General features: G+C 46.8%; 1 protein-coding gene across 1 annotated transcript; it reads right to left on the reverse strand.

Moving 5' to 3' along the window:
* Positions 1-4,531: 4,531 nt before the first annotated feature.
* Positions 4,532-17,123, reverse strand: LOC135877991 (chitotriosidase-1-like). The gene is made up of 10 exons (XM_065403512.1): positions 17,031-17,123; positions 16,418-16,447; positions 15,156-15,357; positions 14,549-14,605; positions 14,049-14,199; positions 13,206-13,330; positions 10,121-10,247; positions 7,356-7,538; positions 7,014-7,130; positions 4,532-4,905 (listed from the first exon to the last, which is right to left on the reverse strand). Exons 1-10 carry the CDS (start codon positions 17,053-17,055, stop codon positions 4,762-4,764), a joined length of 1,161 nt encoding a protein of 386 aa, XP_065259584.1. The 5' UTR covers positions 17,056-17,123; the 3' UTR covers positions 4,532-4,761.
* Positions 17,124-17,546: the final 423 nt, after the last annotated feature.

Genomic DNA, 17,546 nt, shown 5'->3' on the forward strand with positions numbered 1-17,546 from the left:
CCATAAATCAGGAACAGCTTGCTTGTCTGATCAACCTCATGCATTCCCAAAGAGATTCTGTTCTGTCCTAAGACAATCAAAGTGTGAAAAATGTCAAGGCAAAATTTTGTTGTTTGGGGTGTGTGTGTGTGTGTGTGTGTGTGTGAAATATAAAAGAGGCAGGATGCTCTATGTAGCTGAAATGAATGTTTCCTTTACTTAATGGAAATGAGTTTAAGGTTCATTGGTACTCCAGTATTTTATGAGCAGCATAGATGTTTTGACCCCATCTATCGCAGCCAAAATCCCACATGTCCCACATCCTGCTCAGGTCTCACAGCACTTTACAAAGGAAGTCATTAGCATCAGTACCCCAATTTTCAGATGGGGAAACTGAGGCACAGATCAGCTAAGTGACTTGCCCAGCCTCACCCAGCAGCCCAGTGGCAGGACAGGGAATAGAACCATGCCACTGTCTGTGCTTCATTGGGGCATTATGGGGATTAAACTCGGAGATGTAGATTGAGGTCTGCTGATGTGCAGGAGAATGGGCATCAGCTTGCTGATACAATCCTGTGCGGGAATCTGCCCTCTGAATGGGAGACAGATCTGAACCAGATCATTTGATCCAATACTCTCCCCTCGGAAATTCACATCTGACCCCACATTGTGGCTCTGGCCCATATCTACTCTCATCTGTCACTTAGAACAGTGGTTCTCAACCAGGGGTACATGTACCCCTGGGGGTATGCAGAGGTCTTCCAGGGGGTACATCAACTCATCTAGATATTTGCTTAGTTTTACAACAGGCTACATAAAAAGCACAAGTGAAGTCAGCCAAGCTAAAATTTCATACAGACAATGACTTATTTATTCTGCTCTATATACTATACACTGAAATGTAAGTACAATATTTATATTCCAAATTATTTATTTTTTAATTATATGGTAAAAATCCAATAGTCAGCAATTTTTCAGTAATAGCGGCTGTGGCACTTTTGTATCTTTATGTCTGATTTTGTAAGCAAGTAGTTTTTAATTGAGGTGAAACTTGGAGGTATGCAAGACAAATCAGACTCCTGAAGGCGGTACAGAAGTCTGGAAAGGTTGAGAGCCACTGACTTGGAAAATACTATTTCTCTAATTTACTTTTCACTTGTGTGTGTGTCTCTGTGTGTGCACACAGGCTTGAAGTGAGTGCCAGAGACACCTGATGGAAGACACCTGGGGTAAGGCTCATTACCTTCCCCAGCTGCAAAGGGATGGGTGAGGAAGCAGCTTGCAAGCAGTGATTGGTGGAGAAGGTGGGTGTGTGAAATCATGGGCCCTTAAACACTGCATGTGGGGTTGGTGTGTCTTTTCTTCCTCCTTCCTGCACACAGGTAGCCTGTTAGGGAAGCTTAGGGCAAGAGGTTGGAGCTGTGTTGCCCACAGCAAAATGGCATGTAGTTTAATGTTGGAGAAAACAGGCTGATTTTTATTCTCTGCATTGCCAACAGGCATTTTCTTTCTAAATGTTATGGACTGATTTGTAAGTCTAGATGCTTACTCAGTATTTGGTTGGCTAGAAGCCTTTTTCCTCTTATTTCTTAAGTCAGGAGGTGGGGAACTATAGGCAAAACTCAGAATCCTATAAAATCACTGGAAACCAATACACATAAAGCTTCTAAGAAAGAGAACAAGGATGGCAGGGGGGCTAATATTCAGGGCGGAGAGTCAGAATCTAGGTCTATTTAGGGTCATTGAAAAAAATAAGGGGATAACATAGAGTGGCTGTGAGGCTTGATTCATCTGTGGATAGTACTTTGATTTCATCAAATAGAGGAGTCCACTCAGATGGCAAAATATGACTCTCTTTAAATCATTGTCCTGTACTCCGTCACTGGGGGACGTTTCAGATGCTGAAGGCAACTTGACAGTTACTTATTGATTCAAAGATTTTCCTATCTCCATTCACAGGGGAAGTTTGTGAGGGAAAACCAGCTATACAAAACTAATCTCATTTGTAGCCAGAGGTGTATTGAGTGCCCTGAAAACCCAGCATGATCCATCACCTGATCTAAAACCCAGGTTTGTCTGGGTTGGTGGTCTATACAAACAAAACAAGTATCCAGCTTTACTCTATTTTATCAGTCCGCTTGCAAGATAGGCTCAGCATTACTGCAAATAACAATCTCAGGCTCCACTGGACCTAATTCTAAGGGGGAAAGGGAAAGTTCCTTTGGCTGTGTGCTTCCTGGGTTTGCATTTGAAATGCTTGCTGATCTATCACCACAGGAGACCAAATGAAAGCACAAATGCAGTTTGAATCTGGAGAGGGTGGTGGTATGTGTGGGGGAGGAGGGTGGTGGCTTTGAAGTTGTTGAGTATGGAGATGAACAATCTGACTCTCAAAATATAAGCAATCCATACAACACTCTTGCAGAATGTGATTCTGCTCTTGAGGGGTATCCCCAGAATCTGGGGCAAGGGACCCCCACATTTTCCTAAATTACAAACACTTTTAAATTGACTTTTAAAAAAAAAAGTGGGTCTCTTTTAAAAGCTAGGGAAGGGGCGGGGGGGGAAAATAACTGGATAAAACAGGGAGGACTCACTGCCAGGGGGAGGATTTAAGACTCCTGTGAACACTTGGAGAAAGAAGCAAGGAAAAGGAATGTTTCTATGTGCATAGGGGAAGTAAACTATCTACCAACAAGCCGGTGAACAGGGTGATGTTGCCACAATGATGATGAATCATAAAGCCACTTTTTTATAATCCTAAACAGACACACTTACTGGGATAAGGAAAACAGTATTATTCCTAGAGACTTATTTTTCTTTTTCTCTCACTTAACTGTAGAGTTTCTGCCTTCAACCCTCCCCAGTTCCCTCCTGCCTGGCTTTTGCTACAGATTGAAAGAAATGGGAAACACATGGGTCTATCCATGCAATTCAAGTCACCAACCAGTAGGTGTCAGTGTTGCTTGCTCTTCTATATCAATGTGGCCAAGAGGTGCTTCCCTAGCAGGTAGAAGAAATGTTCTGTAATATACTAGAAACAGTGGTTCAAGTCCCAGCTTTGGCTCCCTGGAAGCTGCACCTCTAGAGGTTGCTAACTATTTATTGTTCCAAAGCAAATCAAGATCCTGAAGTTGTCCAGGGCCCTCTGTAGATTTACAAATGCCAAGTTGTGTATATTAGTCTTTATAAAAGATCAGTGGGACAAGACAAATGCAAGTCACATCTAGGCAATGACTAGAATGCAGTGTCAGTAGGCAGCTATAGTACCATGTGATCTTTATCCATAATTGATATAAGGAAAATGAAGAGCTACCAAATGGACCATATCTCCCAGCCAGATCCTGAGTTTTGGCTCCTTCAGAAATACAATCATGATATGAGGCCCCTAATGTTTATACTTGACTTAATTTCTCTCATAAAATGGCCTGCAGGATGAAAACTCTGGAAAATAGCTATGCTAAGCCATTGACTAGAGATGAGACACAAATCTTGAAATATTAAGCCAAGTTGTTAGTTTTAGCAGCCATGATAAGGGCCGGACTTCTTTGTAATCCGGGAAAGTTTCTCTTTCTAGGCTAGATCCTCAAAATGTGTTTGAGGAAATGCAGGTACAGACAGGAAAACTACATGGCCTAATAAACTTATCATTGGCACAACCGACTGTATTCACGGCCAATTGCACCAGTTAGGAAAGAAAAGGTTTTCCTTTGGACAATCACTCCTTTGATATATTGGACAAAGTTTGTGATGGGGAGAGTGTCAATTGCAATAGCATCAGATTATTACAAACACTGACTTCTGTGTCATGTTTCCTGTGAGCCATAAAAAAAAGTGTCTTTTGTGGCATATCTCTGTACGTCCCACCTCTTAATCTACCAATGTTTGTAAAGTACCTATCATCCTATCTGTGCAATATGAAGGAGCAGTGAAAGTCAGTCAGAAGGGACAGTCAGTTTTCTCTTTATCCTGCTTTGTGACATGGTCACTGGCTTCTACCTTAGAGTGCATTGCAAGATATTCTGTTTCATGGAAGAATGATTTGATGAAGAGGTGTGTGTATGTGTGTGTGTGTGTGTCTCATTCTTGTAACCTTCAGTTCAAAGTGCAAGGGTCACCTTGCAAGTGTGCAAGGATCATCCTATCTCCTATTAGTGAGTTCAGCGCCTAGGGCTTGCTACTGAGAAGGCTCCTCTGGCTTCGTTAAATCTTTGACAGCTGCATCCATCATGAGTTAGATTTTTAATCCCCCAAAGGAAATTTTGTCCTATGGGAAATTGTGCTCAGTTGATCAGATCGGATAAGAGGCAAAGTCTCTATCTCTGATCCCATTTTGTGGGTGTGGCCTTCAGATGCTGATTTTTACTCAAGTGGTTCTGTGTTAAGCAAGTATAGATCTTTGGGCTTCTTGGCATATAGTTTATTAATCTATATAAGTAGGAAAATATAAACCCAGATTCAGTGTTTGTGGTCCCCACCTTTCTCTTTATGGTGGACAGTTTTAGCTGTAAAGCAACCCCTTAACACTTAAAAATATGAAAATAAGCAGCCACTCGTACACATATTTAATAACAAATGTTACTGTCTCTGGTTAACAGGGTTTTTTTCTCATGTCCCGAGGAGACGGCTGCTGCCGTTCAAGTTTTATACAATTGTTATCTTAAAGACACCCAAGCAAAGCTAACTCAGATCTACTGTCAAAGTAAATCAATATGCTTGCAAAACCTACAGTGATCACTTCCCTTGTATATATTGGAAACTTTTGCACTTCAATGCAATCACTCATTGTCTACCAGCATTCAGCTCACTCTTCAGTGTCTGTGTGAGAGGGTAAGCTCCTTGATGGCAGAAAGAGCCGCTGAAATCATCCAGATCGAGGGCCCAAACCATGGCCCCTCCCAAAGCACCACGCTTCAAATATTTAACCTAAGTGAGGGAAAGGGAAAAAACAGATGATGTGAAATGAGGCACAGACATTTAAATGCCCCTGTGCTATTTGAGCTCCGTCAGGTGGGCATCTCCTTTCAACATGTTACTAAAGTGAGAAATAGTCCTGAAGAGGCAAGAGGGGTGAACGGGACAGCTTCTCTCCAAACTTTTTCTAAGATCTTGAACTCTCTTTCTATTTGGGCAAAAGCCTGTTGAAACAGGCTTTCTTGTGAATCGTATTTAACACCTGTTCCCTGCTTGACCTTCCACTGGGACCTAAGGGAGGGATTTCATTGTGTTAGTGCAGGGATTCTCAAACTTGACTGCACCGTGACCCCCTTCTGACAAAAATTACCACATGACCCCAGGATGGGGGACCAAAGCCCAAGCCCCACTGCCCCAAGTGTGTGTATGTGCGGGGGGAGGGGGGGCAAGCCCAAGGGCCTCAGCCCCAGCCAGGGGGCCTGTAACCTGAGCCCCACCACCTAGGGCTGAAACCCAAGGGTTTCGGCTTCGGCCCCGGGGAATGGGGCTCAGGCTTTGGCTTCAGCCCTGGGCCGCAGCAAATCTAAGCCAGCCTTGGCAACCCCATTAAAACAGGGTCATGACCCACTTTGGGGTCCCGACCCACAGTTTGAGAACCCCTGTGTTAGTGAGTACTCAGCATAAGAACGACCATACTAGGTCAGACCAATGGTCCATCCAGCCCAGTATCCTGTCTTCTGAGAGCAGCCAGTGCCAGATGCTTCCGAGAGAATGAACAGAACAGGGAAATTATCGAGTGATCCCCCTGTTGTTCAGTCCCAGCATCTGGCAGTCAGAGGCTTAGGGACACCCAGAGCATGGGGTTGCATCCCCGACCATCTTGGCTGGGTCCTGTCTGGTACCCACATGTTGCGGGGGGTATTGGGAGCTCTCTCCAGCATCTGCTTTTTACACTTAAACACCGGCTCTGAGAGCTGCATTATTTCTCTGGGCAATTTATCTTGTAAAATAGGGCTTCCGATCCCAGATGCCAGTGTGGTGGTGGGGCCTGGCTACAGCACAACGTCCCTTGTCAAAACACAACGGAGAGCTCCAAAGTGCAGTCTGGGGTGTGATCCTGGTTTAATTGACTGGGAAAAAGAATGTTCCCCCTAAACGTGATGGGTGCTGACACTGATCCTAAGCAGTCACTGCTGCACTGTGTGTGTGTGTGTGTGTGTGTGTGTGTGTGTGTGTGTGTGTGTGTGGGAAACTAACTCCTCATTCAGTGGAGAGTTGCCTTCTCTCAGGACAGCAAGAAAAGCATGACCCTTCCTCCCCGCATGGCTCTCAGCTGACCTATCTGTGGTAGGTGTATCCTACTTTTCATCAAGCCAGGCTGTTTTTTGTTGCCTGTCCTTAGAGAGCCGTGTGGCCTCATACTTGATACTGACAGTCCTCCTCATGTTGCACTGAGTGTGTCATGCACACAGCCACCCCCACCGTTCCCCTGCCCCAGATGCTTAGAACTTGTTTCCTCAGTTCTGATTTAAATACTCGATCCAAGGCAAGTTGGAAGATTTAGAAGTATTCAGGCCTGCGAGCACCTGCACAATTTTTACGATATGTTTTGGGGAGGAGGGTGTTGACAATTCTTTCTCCCCCCTGCAGAATTCAAACAGGTAAACTCTTGATTTCTGTTCGTTTTTATGCTGCCTTTTGGGCTGAGAACACAAGAAGCTGTAGCCCAGAAGAACAATATTTTCCCTGAAATGCGTTGTAAGCACATGAAAGCTTAGAATGGAAAAGTGGGAACGGGCAGCTTCCACCGCCCCAATGGTGTTTGCTTGTCGTAGCAAAAGAGCTATGATAATACAGCTGTTCAAACAGTCACATTCCTCCAGCTACTTTTGTTTAATGTTCCCATATGGAATTGGCTGGGAGAACCTCAGCCTGAGTGGCGATGGGAGCCAGATACGGTGGATGAAACCCCATGCACGTTTCCCAAAATGAAGCTGTTACTCTTGCCATATGACTTGGGCGAGTGGCCATACCTCTCAGCGGAAAGTAGGTGTCATGCTTATTGGCGCCAGACGTTGGGTCGTTCTCGGCCCAAAGCAAATGCTTGAGACCCTCCTTACCTTGGCTTTAATGCTCTCCATGTCATCGTACCCTACCCACTGGTTCCCTTTATAGGAGTACGGGACCTTCTGCTCCTCAATCAGCTCCGTGGTGGCACCTTGTTTAAAGGTGCAGATCTAAAACAAAACACATTGGAGGCAGGATGAGGCTGTGGGTATTGGTCGGAGCCAGTGTGATCGGGATGAAATGAAAAGTAGCCTTTTCCTCCTTGGTATGCAGACTGAAACCATTTTCATGTTAGAAAACTGAGCACGGCTTCCCTTTGATTATGCAAAATCATAGATTATTCTTACGGCTGCTTCCCCCAAAGTAAGCCCAGATGGAACAAATACGCTCCTTACCTCATAATAGGCTAAAAATCCTGCTTCTGAAGTGAAAGGGCCTGGCAGTCCTGCCTTGGAAGCCTGGGCCCCGACGCCTGTATCCAGCGTGTCAAGGGTGAAGCTCCGCCCATAGGTTGGGATTCCCATGATGATCTTCTCCCCTGGGGCGCCCTTTCGCTTCCAGTGTCTCACGGCGTTGTCCTGTTCGAAGGAAATATTAAACGTGTATTTGGCAGCTTAAACGGAGACCTGGTTTTTATACCGCCCTGCGGTGCTTTGGTACAAATTCTAAGGCTTCCCAAGATATGGCTGCCTACACATCTCCATTTTTCTAGCAGCATGCTTCTGGACATTGAACATCTCTATGCAAAGGGTCCGGGTCAGTTCCAGCCTGCTCCATGGCTACAGGGGACTCCGTTCCCGGGGCCAGGAAACCATCCTGCAGATGGCATGATAGCCAGTGAGAGGGCACAAGGAACCCCAATTTTCCAAGTGATCAGACACTTCACGAGCTATTGGGCTGGCCCTAGAGAGGGCCAGAAATGGGTGACAGCTGTTGAAGGTTGTAGGAAATATGGGGCTCTTCAACATCAGGCTAAGACGCATCCGTTTCCCCCGTTATTTCTGTCGTTAGGGTGACAAACCTAAGACTGAACTTCTGAAAGGGGAGACAAAGACATGGGCTCAGTTCTATTGGTTAGTGTCTTCGTGCTCAGGGGACTGATAAAAACTAACCAGAGCCCCCCAAAAGATGCAGGCCGGAGCTGTGTCAGCCGGAGTGACACCGCTCTGCTGAAGAATCAGCCATTGGGGTCCTGGATCTTGCCTAGGAGAGTTCTACATTAGTTTACATTCAGTAATGGAGTTACTCCTGGATCTTATTGATGGGAGATGAGAATGTTCTTTCTTGCCACCCTGTCATCTCCTCTTTCTGGCCTCACCATTTGGACCGCTACATTGTGTATTAGAACAGTGGTTCTCAAACTTTAGCAACCTGAGGATCCCCATTTTGATTTAAAATTTTTCTTGGACCTAGGGTTACCAACCCTCCCGGTTTTGCCGGAAGTCTCCTGGAATCAGGCCCTATCTCCCAGAGGCTACTGAAGCCAAACTGGGAGATTTTAGGCACTGAAACTCTGGCAGCACAGTGGGGCTAAGGCAGGCTCCCTGCCTGCCATGGCCCCGTGCTGCTCCTGGAAGCAGCTGGCACATTCCTGTGGCCCCTAGGGGAAGGCGGGGGGCTCCGCGTGCTGCCCCCATCCCCAGCGCTGACGCCGCATCTCCCATTGGCCAGGAACTGCAGCCAATGGGAACTGCGGGGGCGGTGTTTGCGGGCGCGGGCAGTGCACAGAGCCCCCTAACCCTTCCCTCAGGGGCTGCAGGAATGTGCCAGCCGCTTCCAGGAGTGGCGCGGGCCAGGGCAGGCAGGGAGCCTGCCTTAGCCCCACTGCGCCACCGCCTGGGAGCTGCCCAAGGTAAGTGCCTCCTGGCTAGAGCCTGCACCCCCCAACCTCCTTCCCCAACCATGAGCCCCCTTCTGCACCCAAACTTCCTCCCAGAGCCTGCACCTCACCCCCTCCCACACCCCAATCCCCTTCCCCAGCCCTGAGCCCCCTCCCGCACCCAAACTCCTTCCCAAAGCCTGCCCCCCTCGCCCCCTCCAGTACCCCAACCCCCTGTCCCAGCCCGGTGAAAGTGAGTGAGGGTGGGGGAAAGCGAGCGATGGAGGGAGGGGGGATGGAGTGAGTGGGGGGGGCTTGGAGAAGGGGCAGGGCAGGGGGAGCCTTGGGGGAAGGGGCGGAGCCTCGGGGGAAGGGGCGGGGCAGGGGCCGGGCAAGGGTATTTGGGTTTGTGTGATTAGACAGTTGGCAACCCTACTTGGATCCCCAAGCCTCCTGCTCAGCCCCAGGCCCTGCCCCCACTCCACCTCTTCCCATCCCTGCTCCACCCCTGCCCCTCCCTCTTCCCCACCTCTTTCCACCCCCTCCCCTGAGCGCACCCAGTCCCCGCTCCTCTCCCTCCCAGTGCCTCTTGGACGCTGCGGAACAGCTGTTCCCCGGCGTGCAGGAGGCGCTGGGAGGGAGGGGGAAGAGTTGATCAGCGGGGCCTGGGGACCCCCTGGAATACCCTCATGGACCCCAGTTTGAGAAACACTGTATTAGAACAAAGGGGCCAGATTTCGTCTCTTGCTTAAAGCTGTTTTGACACAACTGCAATTCTTGGGCTTCAACGGAGTTACTCATGACTTTCAGCTCGCATCTATGCTGGGACTGCCAAACTCCTCTCCGGTGTGATCCAAGCCAGACTTAAATCCCAGACCACACCGGACTTACCTGGAGATACTAAATACAGTTTTTAAAAAAGTCACATTGCTGTCCTACACTATCTGCCATCACGTAACTTTGGGCAGCAGGTTTTAGCCCAACACCAGCATCTGAATGTCTTCAGGAGAGCTGGAAGGATGTGGTCGTACTGTTGATGAACCTCATCCCATGTGCCCCGTTATCTGTCAACACTGAAAATACCCCTTGACCTGCCTTACTGTGTTGTAGGAATGTTGGCAAAGTACAAGGCTGTTTGTACTGAGGCATGTAGAGGAGTCGGGGTGTGGTGTCTGTCGAGCATCGCTCACAATCACGAGTTTCTCTAACTACTTGGTAGCTAGCTCAGTTACCGTGGAAACAGTTCCAAAGCAAGTCACTTCCTCACTTTTAGAACTTGTGTTGCTTGTAAAACTTTATGTGGCTGAGGGGAGGAGAGACAAAAGGATCTTTGTCACTTACAACATTGTTGTATGCAGCAGTTCTAAGGTCTTTCTTTCCCTTGCTAAGAGGACTGACGTGTCCTGTAGTCTTCTCCCAGGAGGCCCCATGGAAGTCATAGGACATGAGGTTAATAAAATCCACAATCCTGCAGGAAAAGAAAAGACAATGAGATAAGTTACATAACCCAAAATAAACATCCCAAAAATGGCACACAGGAATAATATGTGGAGAGGGATCGACAACCTAATATTTACATTTGGATCTGGATTAGGTTTAATAGTTCTGAGGCTGAACTGGAATCATAGAAGATTAGGGTTGGAAGAGACCTCAGGAGGTCATCTAGTCCAACGCCCTGCTCAAAGCAGGACCACCGCAAATAAATCATCCCAGCCAGGGCTTCGTCAAGCCGGGCCTTAAAAACCTCTAAGGATGGTGATTCCGCCACCTCCCTAGGTAACCCATTCCAGTGCTTCATCACCCTCCTAGTGAAATAGTGTTTCCTAATATCCAACCTAGACCTCCCCCACTGCAACTTGAGACCATTGCTCCTTGTTCTGTTATCTGCCACCACTCAGAACAGCCTGGCTCCATCCTCTTTGGAACCCCCCTTCAGGTAGTTGAAGGCTGCTATCACCTCCCCCCTCACTCTTCTCTTCTGCAGACTAAATAGGCCCAGTTCCCTGAGCCTCTCACACAATGAGTGTGTGGGTTTGGATTCACTGATAAGGTGTAATCTCTTGCAAATTGTCCTCATAAGATTTCAGCCCAACATGTCTCATCTAACAAGATCTGCTGACTTTCTCTGTTGGTGAGACTTCTGCTATCTTGAGAGGTAGAAATAGTGTGAGGTCATTCTGCCACGAACTCAGCTGTACCCAAAAGAAAAAAAGAACATGGACCCTTTCTGGTTCTGGCTTGAAACATAAGAACGGCTGTACTGGGTCAGACCAAAGGTCCATCCAGCCCAGTATCCTGTCTACTGACAGGGGCCAATGCCAGGTGCCCCAGAGGGAGTGAACCTAACAGGTAATGATCAAGTGATCTCTCTCCTGCCGTCCATCTCTACCCTCTGACAAACAGAGGCTAGGGACACCATTCCTTATCCATCCTGGCTAATAGCCATTAATGGACTTAACCACCATGACTTTATCCAGCTCTCTTTTAAACCCTGTTATAGTCCTAGCCTTCACAACCTCCTCAGGCCAGGAGTTCCAAAGGTTGACTGTGCGCTGTGTGAAGAACTTCCTTTTATTTGTTTTAAACCTGCTGCCCATTAATTTCATTTGGTGGCCCCTAGTTCTTATATTATGGGAACAAGTAAATAACTTTTCCTTATTCACTTTCTCCACACTACTCATGATTTTATATAACTCTATCATATTCCCCCTTAGTTTCCTCTTTTCCAAGCTGAAAAGTCCTACCCTCTTTAATCTCTCCTCATATGGGACCCATTCCAAACCCCTAATCATTTTAGTTGCCCTTTTCTGAACTTTTTCTAATGCCAGTATATCTTTTTTTGAGATGAGGAGACCACATCCGTACGCAGTATTCAAGATGTGGGCGTACCATGGATTTATATAAGGGCAATAACATATTCTCTGTCTTATTCTCTATCCTTTTTTTAATGATTCCTAACATCCTGTTCGCTTTTTTGGCTGCTGCTGCACACTGTGTGGACGTCTTCAGAGAACTATCCACGATGACTTCAAGATCTCTTTCCTGATTAGTTGTAGCTAAATTAGCCCCGATCATATTGTATGTATAGTTGGGGTTATTTTTTCGAATGTGCATTACTTTACATTTATCCACATTAAATTTCATTTGCCATTTTGTTGCCCAATCACTTAGTTTTGGGAGATCTTTTTGAAGTTCTTCACAGTCTGCTTTGGTCTTAACTATCTTGAGCAGTTTAGTATCATCTGCAAACTTTGTCACCTCACTGTTTACCCCTTTCTCCAGATCATTTATGAATAAGTTGAATAGGATTGGTCCTAGGACTGACCCTTGGGAGTCTGTTCCATTGAACATGGAAACAAAACTCTTGTGGCAGGAGCATTCCTAATATGTGATTGAGTTTCAGAATCCAGGTTCTAGTTTTAGCGCCTCTAACAGCAGACAATGATATGAAACATTCTGGGTAACTGTACATGGCCAAATATATTGATTATGTACCTTAAGAACTGTCATACTGAATCAGACTCAGGGTCCATCTAGTCACTATCCTGTCTGATCCTGTCTGATCACTGTTTCTGTCTAACCTTGTCAATTGATGACTGGCTGATGGCCTGAGCTGTGAAGATTTATAGCTCTTAAAATAAAAAGCTAAACTAATGTAGTCTAATCCTTGTCCTTTATCTTGTGGCAATGAGTTCCACCGGCTAATCTATATTGTAAAATTTCCAGCGGCATTCATGTAATTTCATGTTCCCCTTCTGTTGCATGATGAGATGGTAAATAGGAGCTGGCAATTTCACCTTTTCTATACCATTCACTATTTTATTTCTCTTTCATAACCCGTTACTCATCTCTCTAAGCCAGTCTCCAATGTCTCTTTATGGAACTCTCTCCAGGTGTCTAGTTTTTTGTTGCCTATCTCTTTATATATAAATATTTGTATGTGTATGTATCCATAGATCTCAAAGCACTTTCCAAAGGAGGTCAATATTGTTATATGCCCATTTTACCCATTGGGAAACTGAGGCATAAGAAGGAAGTGACTTGCCCAAGGTCACCCAGCAAACCAGTGGCAGTGCTGGGAATTGACCCGAGCTCTCCTGAGTCCCCATCCAGTGCCCTACCCACTAGGCAATACTGCCTGCCAGAACCCCTGCTGTTTCTGCTGTATCCTTTTTTGAAAGAAGGTGACCTGCATTGAACACAGTAGTGTGGATGAGGATGTACCACTGAATTATATAGCATCACTGGAGCAGTTTCAGGATGATTCTCTTCCTCATTCGTCCTAACTTTGTTTTCCTTTTTTTGACAGCTGCTACCCGAGCAGATATTTTCATTGAGCTGTTCACGATGATGCTCAGGTATTTTTCCTGATTGGTTACAGCTTCTCTAGAAGCCTTTGTAAAATAGTGTCACTGGATACACTTACTTGGAGATTTTGTCGACTTCATAGCCTGTGTCAATATTTATCCTTCCAGAGGACACTGCTGTACTAAGTAGAAGTTTCTCTTTTCCGGTTTTCTGAGCTTCCTTCTCAAATGCCGTTGCTAGATCCTAGAGGGTATAAGAAAGCAGTTCACCTGAATATCTGAATTAACATAGGAACTTCCCACATTGGATTACACCGGGGGAACATCTAGCCCAGCATCCTGTCTGACACTGGTCAGTACCAGCTGCTGCAGAGGAAGGTGCAAGGAACCCTGCAGTGACAGTTCCATGGGCGTTCCTATCTAGCCTCTCTGAGGTTAGCTTCTGATTTGAAGTTAGGAGTGTTTAGATCCTTTCTGAAACTCCTGGTGGGTTCTTTTAAACCTGATTAGTTTACTTCTGGATGTTCTTAGGATCAGGATCAGCGTGCCAACACTTTTGTACTAAGCCCATGTTTCTCCATCTCCCCAGGCTGAAGCACATGGGTTGTAGTGAAAATGAGACACGGGAGGGTCCCCGCAACAGTGTGCCTGGAGGAAAAGGAACTGAGCTATGTTCCTCATGGGCATTGTTCAGACCTTCCAAAGTCTGACACAGCATGACTGTGTTGTTGCTCTTCCTAAATGTTCATGTGCCTCTGAATTCCCCTTATGTCCAAACTCTTTCTGAAAGTGGTTCCATCTCTATGAAAGACGGACAAAATTCACCTCCCCAGAGATCTAGCTCCACTGGGTGTGTGATGTGCTGTGCTGGGTGCAGTAGGCTGTGAGCTTGACATGTATGTTCTGCCATTGTTGGGTAGCCCTTTTTCAGACTGTGACCGCACCCCCTGGTTTTATTGTACCTGAATCAGAGAAGTGAAATGTCTCTTATCCTTCCTCCCTGGGTAAATCCAGGCTATGTCTAATCCGTCAAACTCATGCGTCCGGAGGAACTGTACCACAGAGCGGACAAATGTCCAGCGATTAGCAGCCGAAGCAGCCATGTTGGAGAAGCTGGAATGAAAGTGACATGCCTCCTGTATTCATGTATATCGTAGTATAGATTCCCAGTACTGTTTGAATTGGCTACACTCAATATGCACACTTCACAGCTGCAAACCGTCCATTACAGGGACAATAATAACGCAGCAGCGAAGCACACTAGATGTACCCATACTCCTTTACATCTGCTCTTGGGGGAACCAATTTCCCCCTTCCTCCACCTCCATGTTTATAAGCTAAAAGCTTTCCCAGAGCTGGAGGTGGTGGGTTCGAGCCCGTCGCTGTTCCGAGCAGGTGTGTCACGAGGGTATATTAACTTCCACATTCAGAAGTGGAACAGTACTGCAGATCCCAGTATTACCGTTCGGTTCCCATGCTTGATCCTCCAATGGACAACAGGGTCTTCAGGTTCTGATTCCTGAGGGGAGAAAAGTGCATTTAAATGATGGACGCTTGGCTTGGCTGTCCTATGGGGAATCTTTCACTCGACAGACTTAGTTCCCTTCCCACCTACTCCCCCCGTCTGCATGGAGGTGGGTGTCGGGGGGAAGGAAGGGAGAGCACGGCATTCGGATCCAGCTAGCACAGCGGGCCCTGTGTGACTGCCATAGCTAATGTAGTTTGGAGAGCTTTGGATGATCTAAACTATGCCTGGGGCGGTTTCAGGCCCGGCCTACCCAGGATGAGTGGAAAGATGGCTGACTTGCCTGCTCAGGCTCTGCTTAGCTGTGAATCCAGCTCAGAACCAGCTACTGGCGAGATGTGGGGAGCAGCTGCTCCCCTCATCCTCTGCAGTGGAGCTTTGTTTAATTCCCCGCCCCTGGATGCTTCCTGTTGCTTTCTGGCTACATGCACTAGCCTCTCTTTCCCCCGAGGATGACACGATGCTCCCTGGGAAAACTCTCACCCTTCGAACTGAGGGTGAGCCTTCCCTCCCACAGCTGGGGCGCTCTCCCCGTGTTACTCACTTGGCTTTAAGGCCATTGAAAGCCTCGTAAAGTGTCACATCGTTCCACTCCACGGTGGTGATCTCGTGGTCGCTCATGCTGGCAAAGGCATAAATGAGGTGGGTGCAGAGATGGGGGTCGATGTCATCGGGGAGGAAGCTCCCCTCCCCAGGCCTGTACTGGGCCCAGTTGGTGAAGTAACAAACCAGCTTAGAGGCAGAACCTGGGGAGACAGCGAGAGGACTGGGTCCCATGTAAACCTGAAATCGCTGTGCTATCTCTGCCACCTCCCGGGGATCTCCCAACAAGACAAAAGCCAATGGGCCCGAATGGCCTCTTAGTCCTCCAATATCAATACAACTTTGTGAGTGGATTGCGGTTTCTGTTGCGTTTACTTTGGGGCCTCGGGTAGACAGTGCTCTATTATGAGAGGCCATAACATGGCATGACCCTTACAGGGCAGTGCCATGATAGAATCTTCCTGGGGGCGCCCAGGCCCCACCTGATAAAATAACCAAGCTGTGATCCGCAGGATGAATCAAAATGTACTAAGCCTTATCGTGCCTACGGCAGCTTGCGATGCTAGAAGGTGCATCTCCTGTAATGCGAGAGCCAGGTAAAGGAAAGCCAAAGGAGGAGGAATTTTGACTTGAGTTCTGAAGGATGAAAGCAGCTCTGTGATCCATTCCCCCCCTCCGTGACTCAGCATCATGGTGCACCTTTGTGCAATGCTAACAGACAGGACTGTAGCCTGCAGAGATCGGGGATTTATACCTGAAAGCCATAGATGGAGCAGTCGATATTAACCACGGAGCACTGAAGTGGGGACGCTAGACTGCCCATGCTCTACAGTAAAACACTTAATCACTGGAAGAAGTGGGTTGCCTCTGTCTCTCTGCCATGGGTGTAGCTGGGATTGAAGGGGAGGCAGAGAAGGGGCAGTTTTGGCTGGTGGTGGTCTCAGGCAGGGAGGCAGTGGACGTGCAGCCAGAATGACCCCTGCAGTTCCTCCTAACCTTGCAACTTCCCTCCTTCCTTTTCAAATGATTCGATGCCTTTGCAGGATGTGAATAGGCCTGGCACAGCTTCTTTGGAGCGGTTTTGAAGGAGAAGGACTTTCCTCTTCCGCTTTTGAATTCCAGGGCCCAGTACAAGCATCAAAAATCCCACCCACACTGGAGCACTTACTAAAACCCAGCAACTTTTCTTCCCCATCCCCTGTGATCAATCACGTTTCTATTGGCCTCTGTAAAACCAGGTGATAATGTAAGTTGGCTACTTACTGCATTGTAGATACAGCAAGAGAGTGAAACCTAGAGAAATACAAGAACAAGGGTAAAGTGTACTATTGACCTATCTTTGAGATCCTGTGGACTGTATGAGAATAAAGTAATATTGGTGCTTTGAATGATAAATCCCCCACCTCCCTACTCCCAAAGAGGCATATGCACATGTCTAAGAAATCTTCACAAAGGCCTTAACCACACCTCGTTTTGCACCTGCAGTTTGGTGCCTACAATTATTTGTGGGTGCAATTTAGGCCACTTAAATGTCGAAGCACCTGATTGCAAGCACAAATTGAAAGCCAGAATTTGGAAATCTCTCTTTTTAAAATCTCTTCTGAATGTTTAAGAACTCTTCTGCTTGGCCCTTCACAAAATTTTAGATTTTTTTTAAGCATCTTCAATTACTGTCTTGCTTTAAAATTTGCTTTGTAGTGGCCCTTGTCACAAGCCATTAACAAATGAGTCTCCAAAATACATCCATCCCAAGTGCCTGTTTCATTGAGATTTCCCCAGCTGGGAATCCCATTGCGTCCACTTCACCAAACTGCCGTACAACTTAGGAGCTATTCAATGACACCCGTCACAAGAGTTAAACTAGCCCCAGTCTTACCAGCCCAAATGATTGCCTGTCCCATGCTGGGTCATACAGCTCTGCTCTGGATTCTGTCACTGGGGTGTGGAGGAAACAGTATCTGACTGCCAAATGGTTGGTCTCTGCTTTTCATTGTCACTTTTTATACCTGTCTTTCACAATAACCCTGATTTACAAGAACTCAGCATGTTCTTTTTCACAAAGGAACAGTCTTATTTACTCTGTCTCTCTGAGAACTCAACTGGCTATTTTTAGTGAAGGAATTCTTGTGCAATTTTAGCATGCGCTGTGTGTGCGCTTGTGTAGGTTTTGCAATACCTACCATCAGCCTGGCTCTGGCCTGATGTGCAAACACAAATGGTGCCGAGGCAAGGAGCGGGAGACCTTGGGTACACATTTCTGGGATTTATTACTGTTCTTGAAGATGTAGAGCAAAGACTCTTTAAATAGTGTCATTGTACTGGAGAGACTTGCGTAATCTCCAAGCCTCATTCTCTTATCATTGCCTGCAAGCTCCCACTGCAGCGAGATTGC

Source organism: Emys orbicularis, chromosome 4 (genome assembly GCF_028017835.1).
Source record: "Emys orbicularis isolate rEmyOrb1 chromosome 4, rEmyOrb1.hap1, whole genome shotgun sequence".
Lineage (NCBI taxonomy): Eukaryota > Metazoa > Chordata > Testudines > Emydidae > Emys > Emys orbicularis.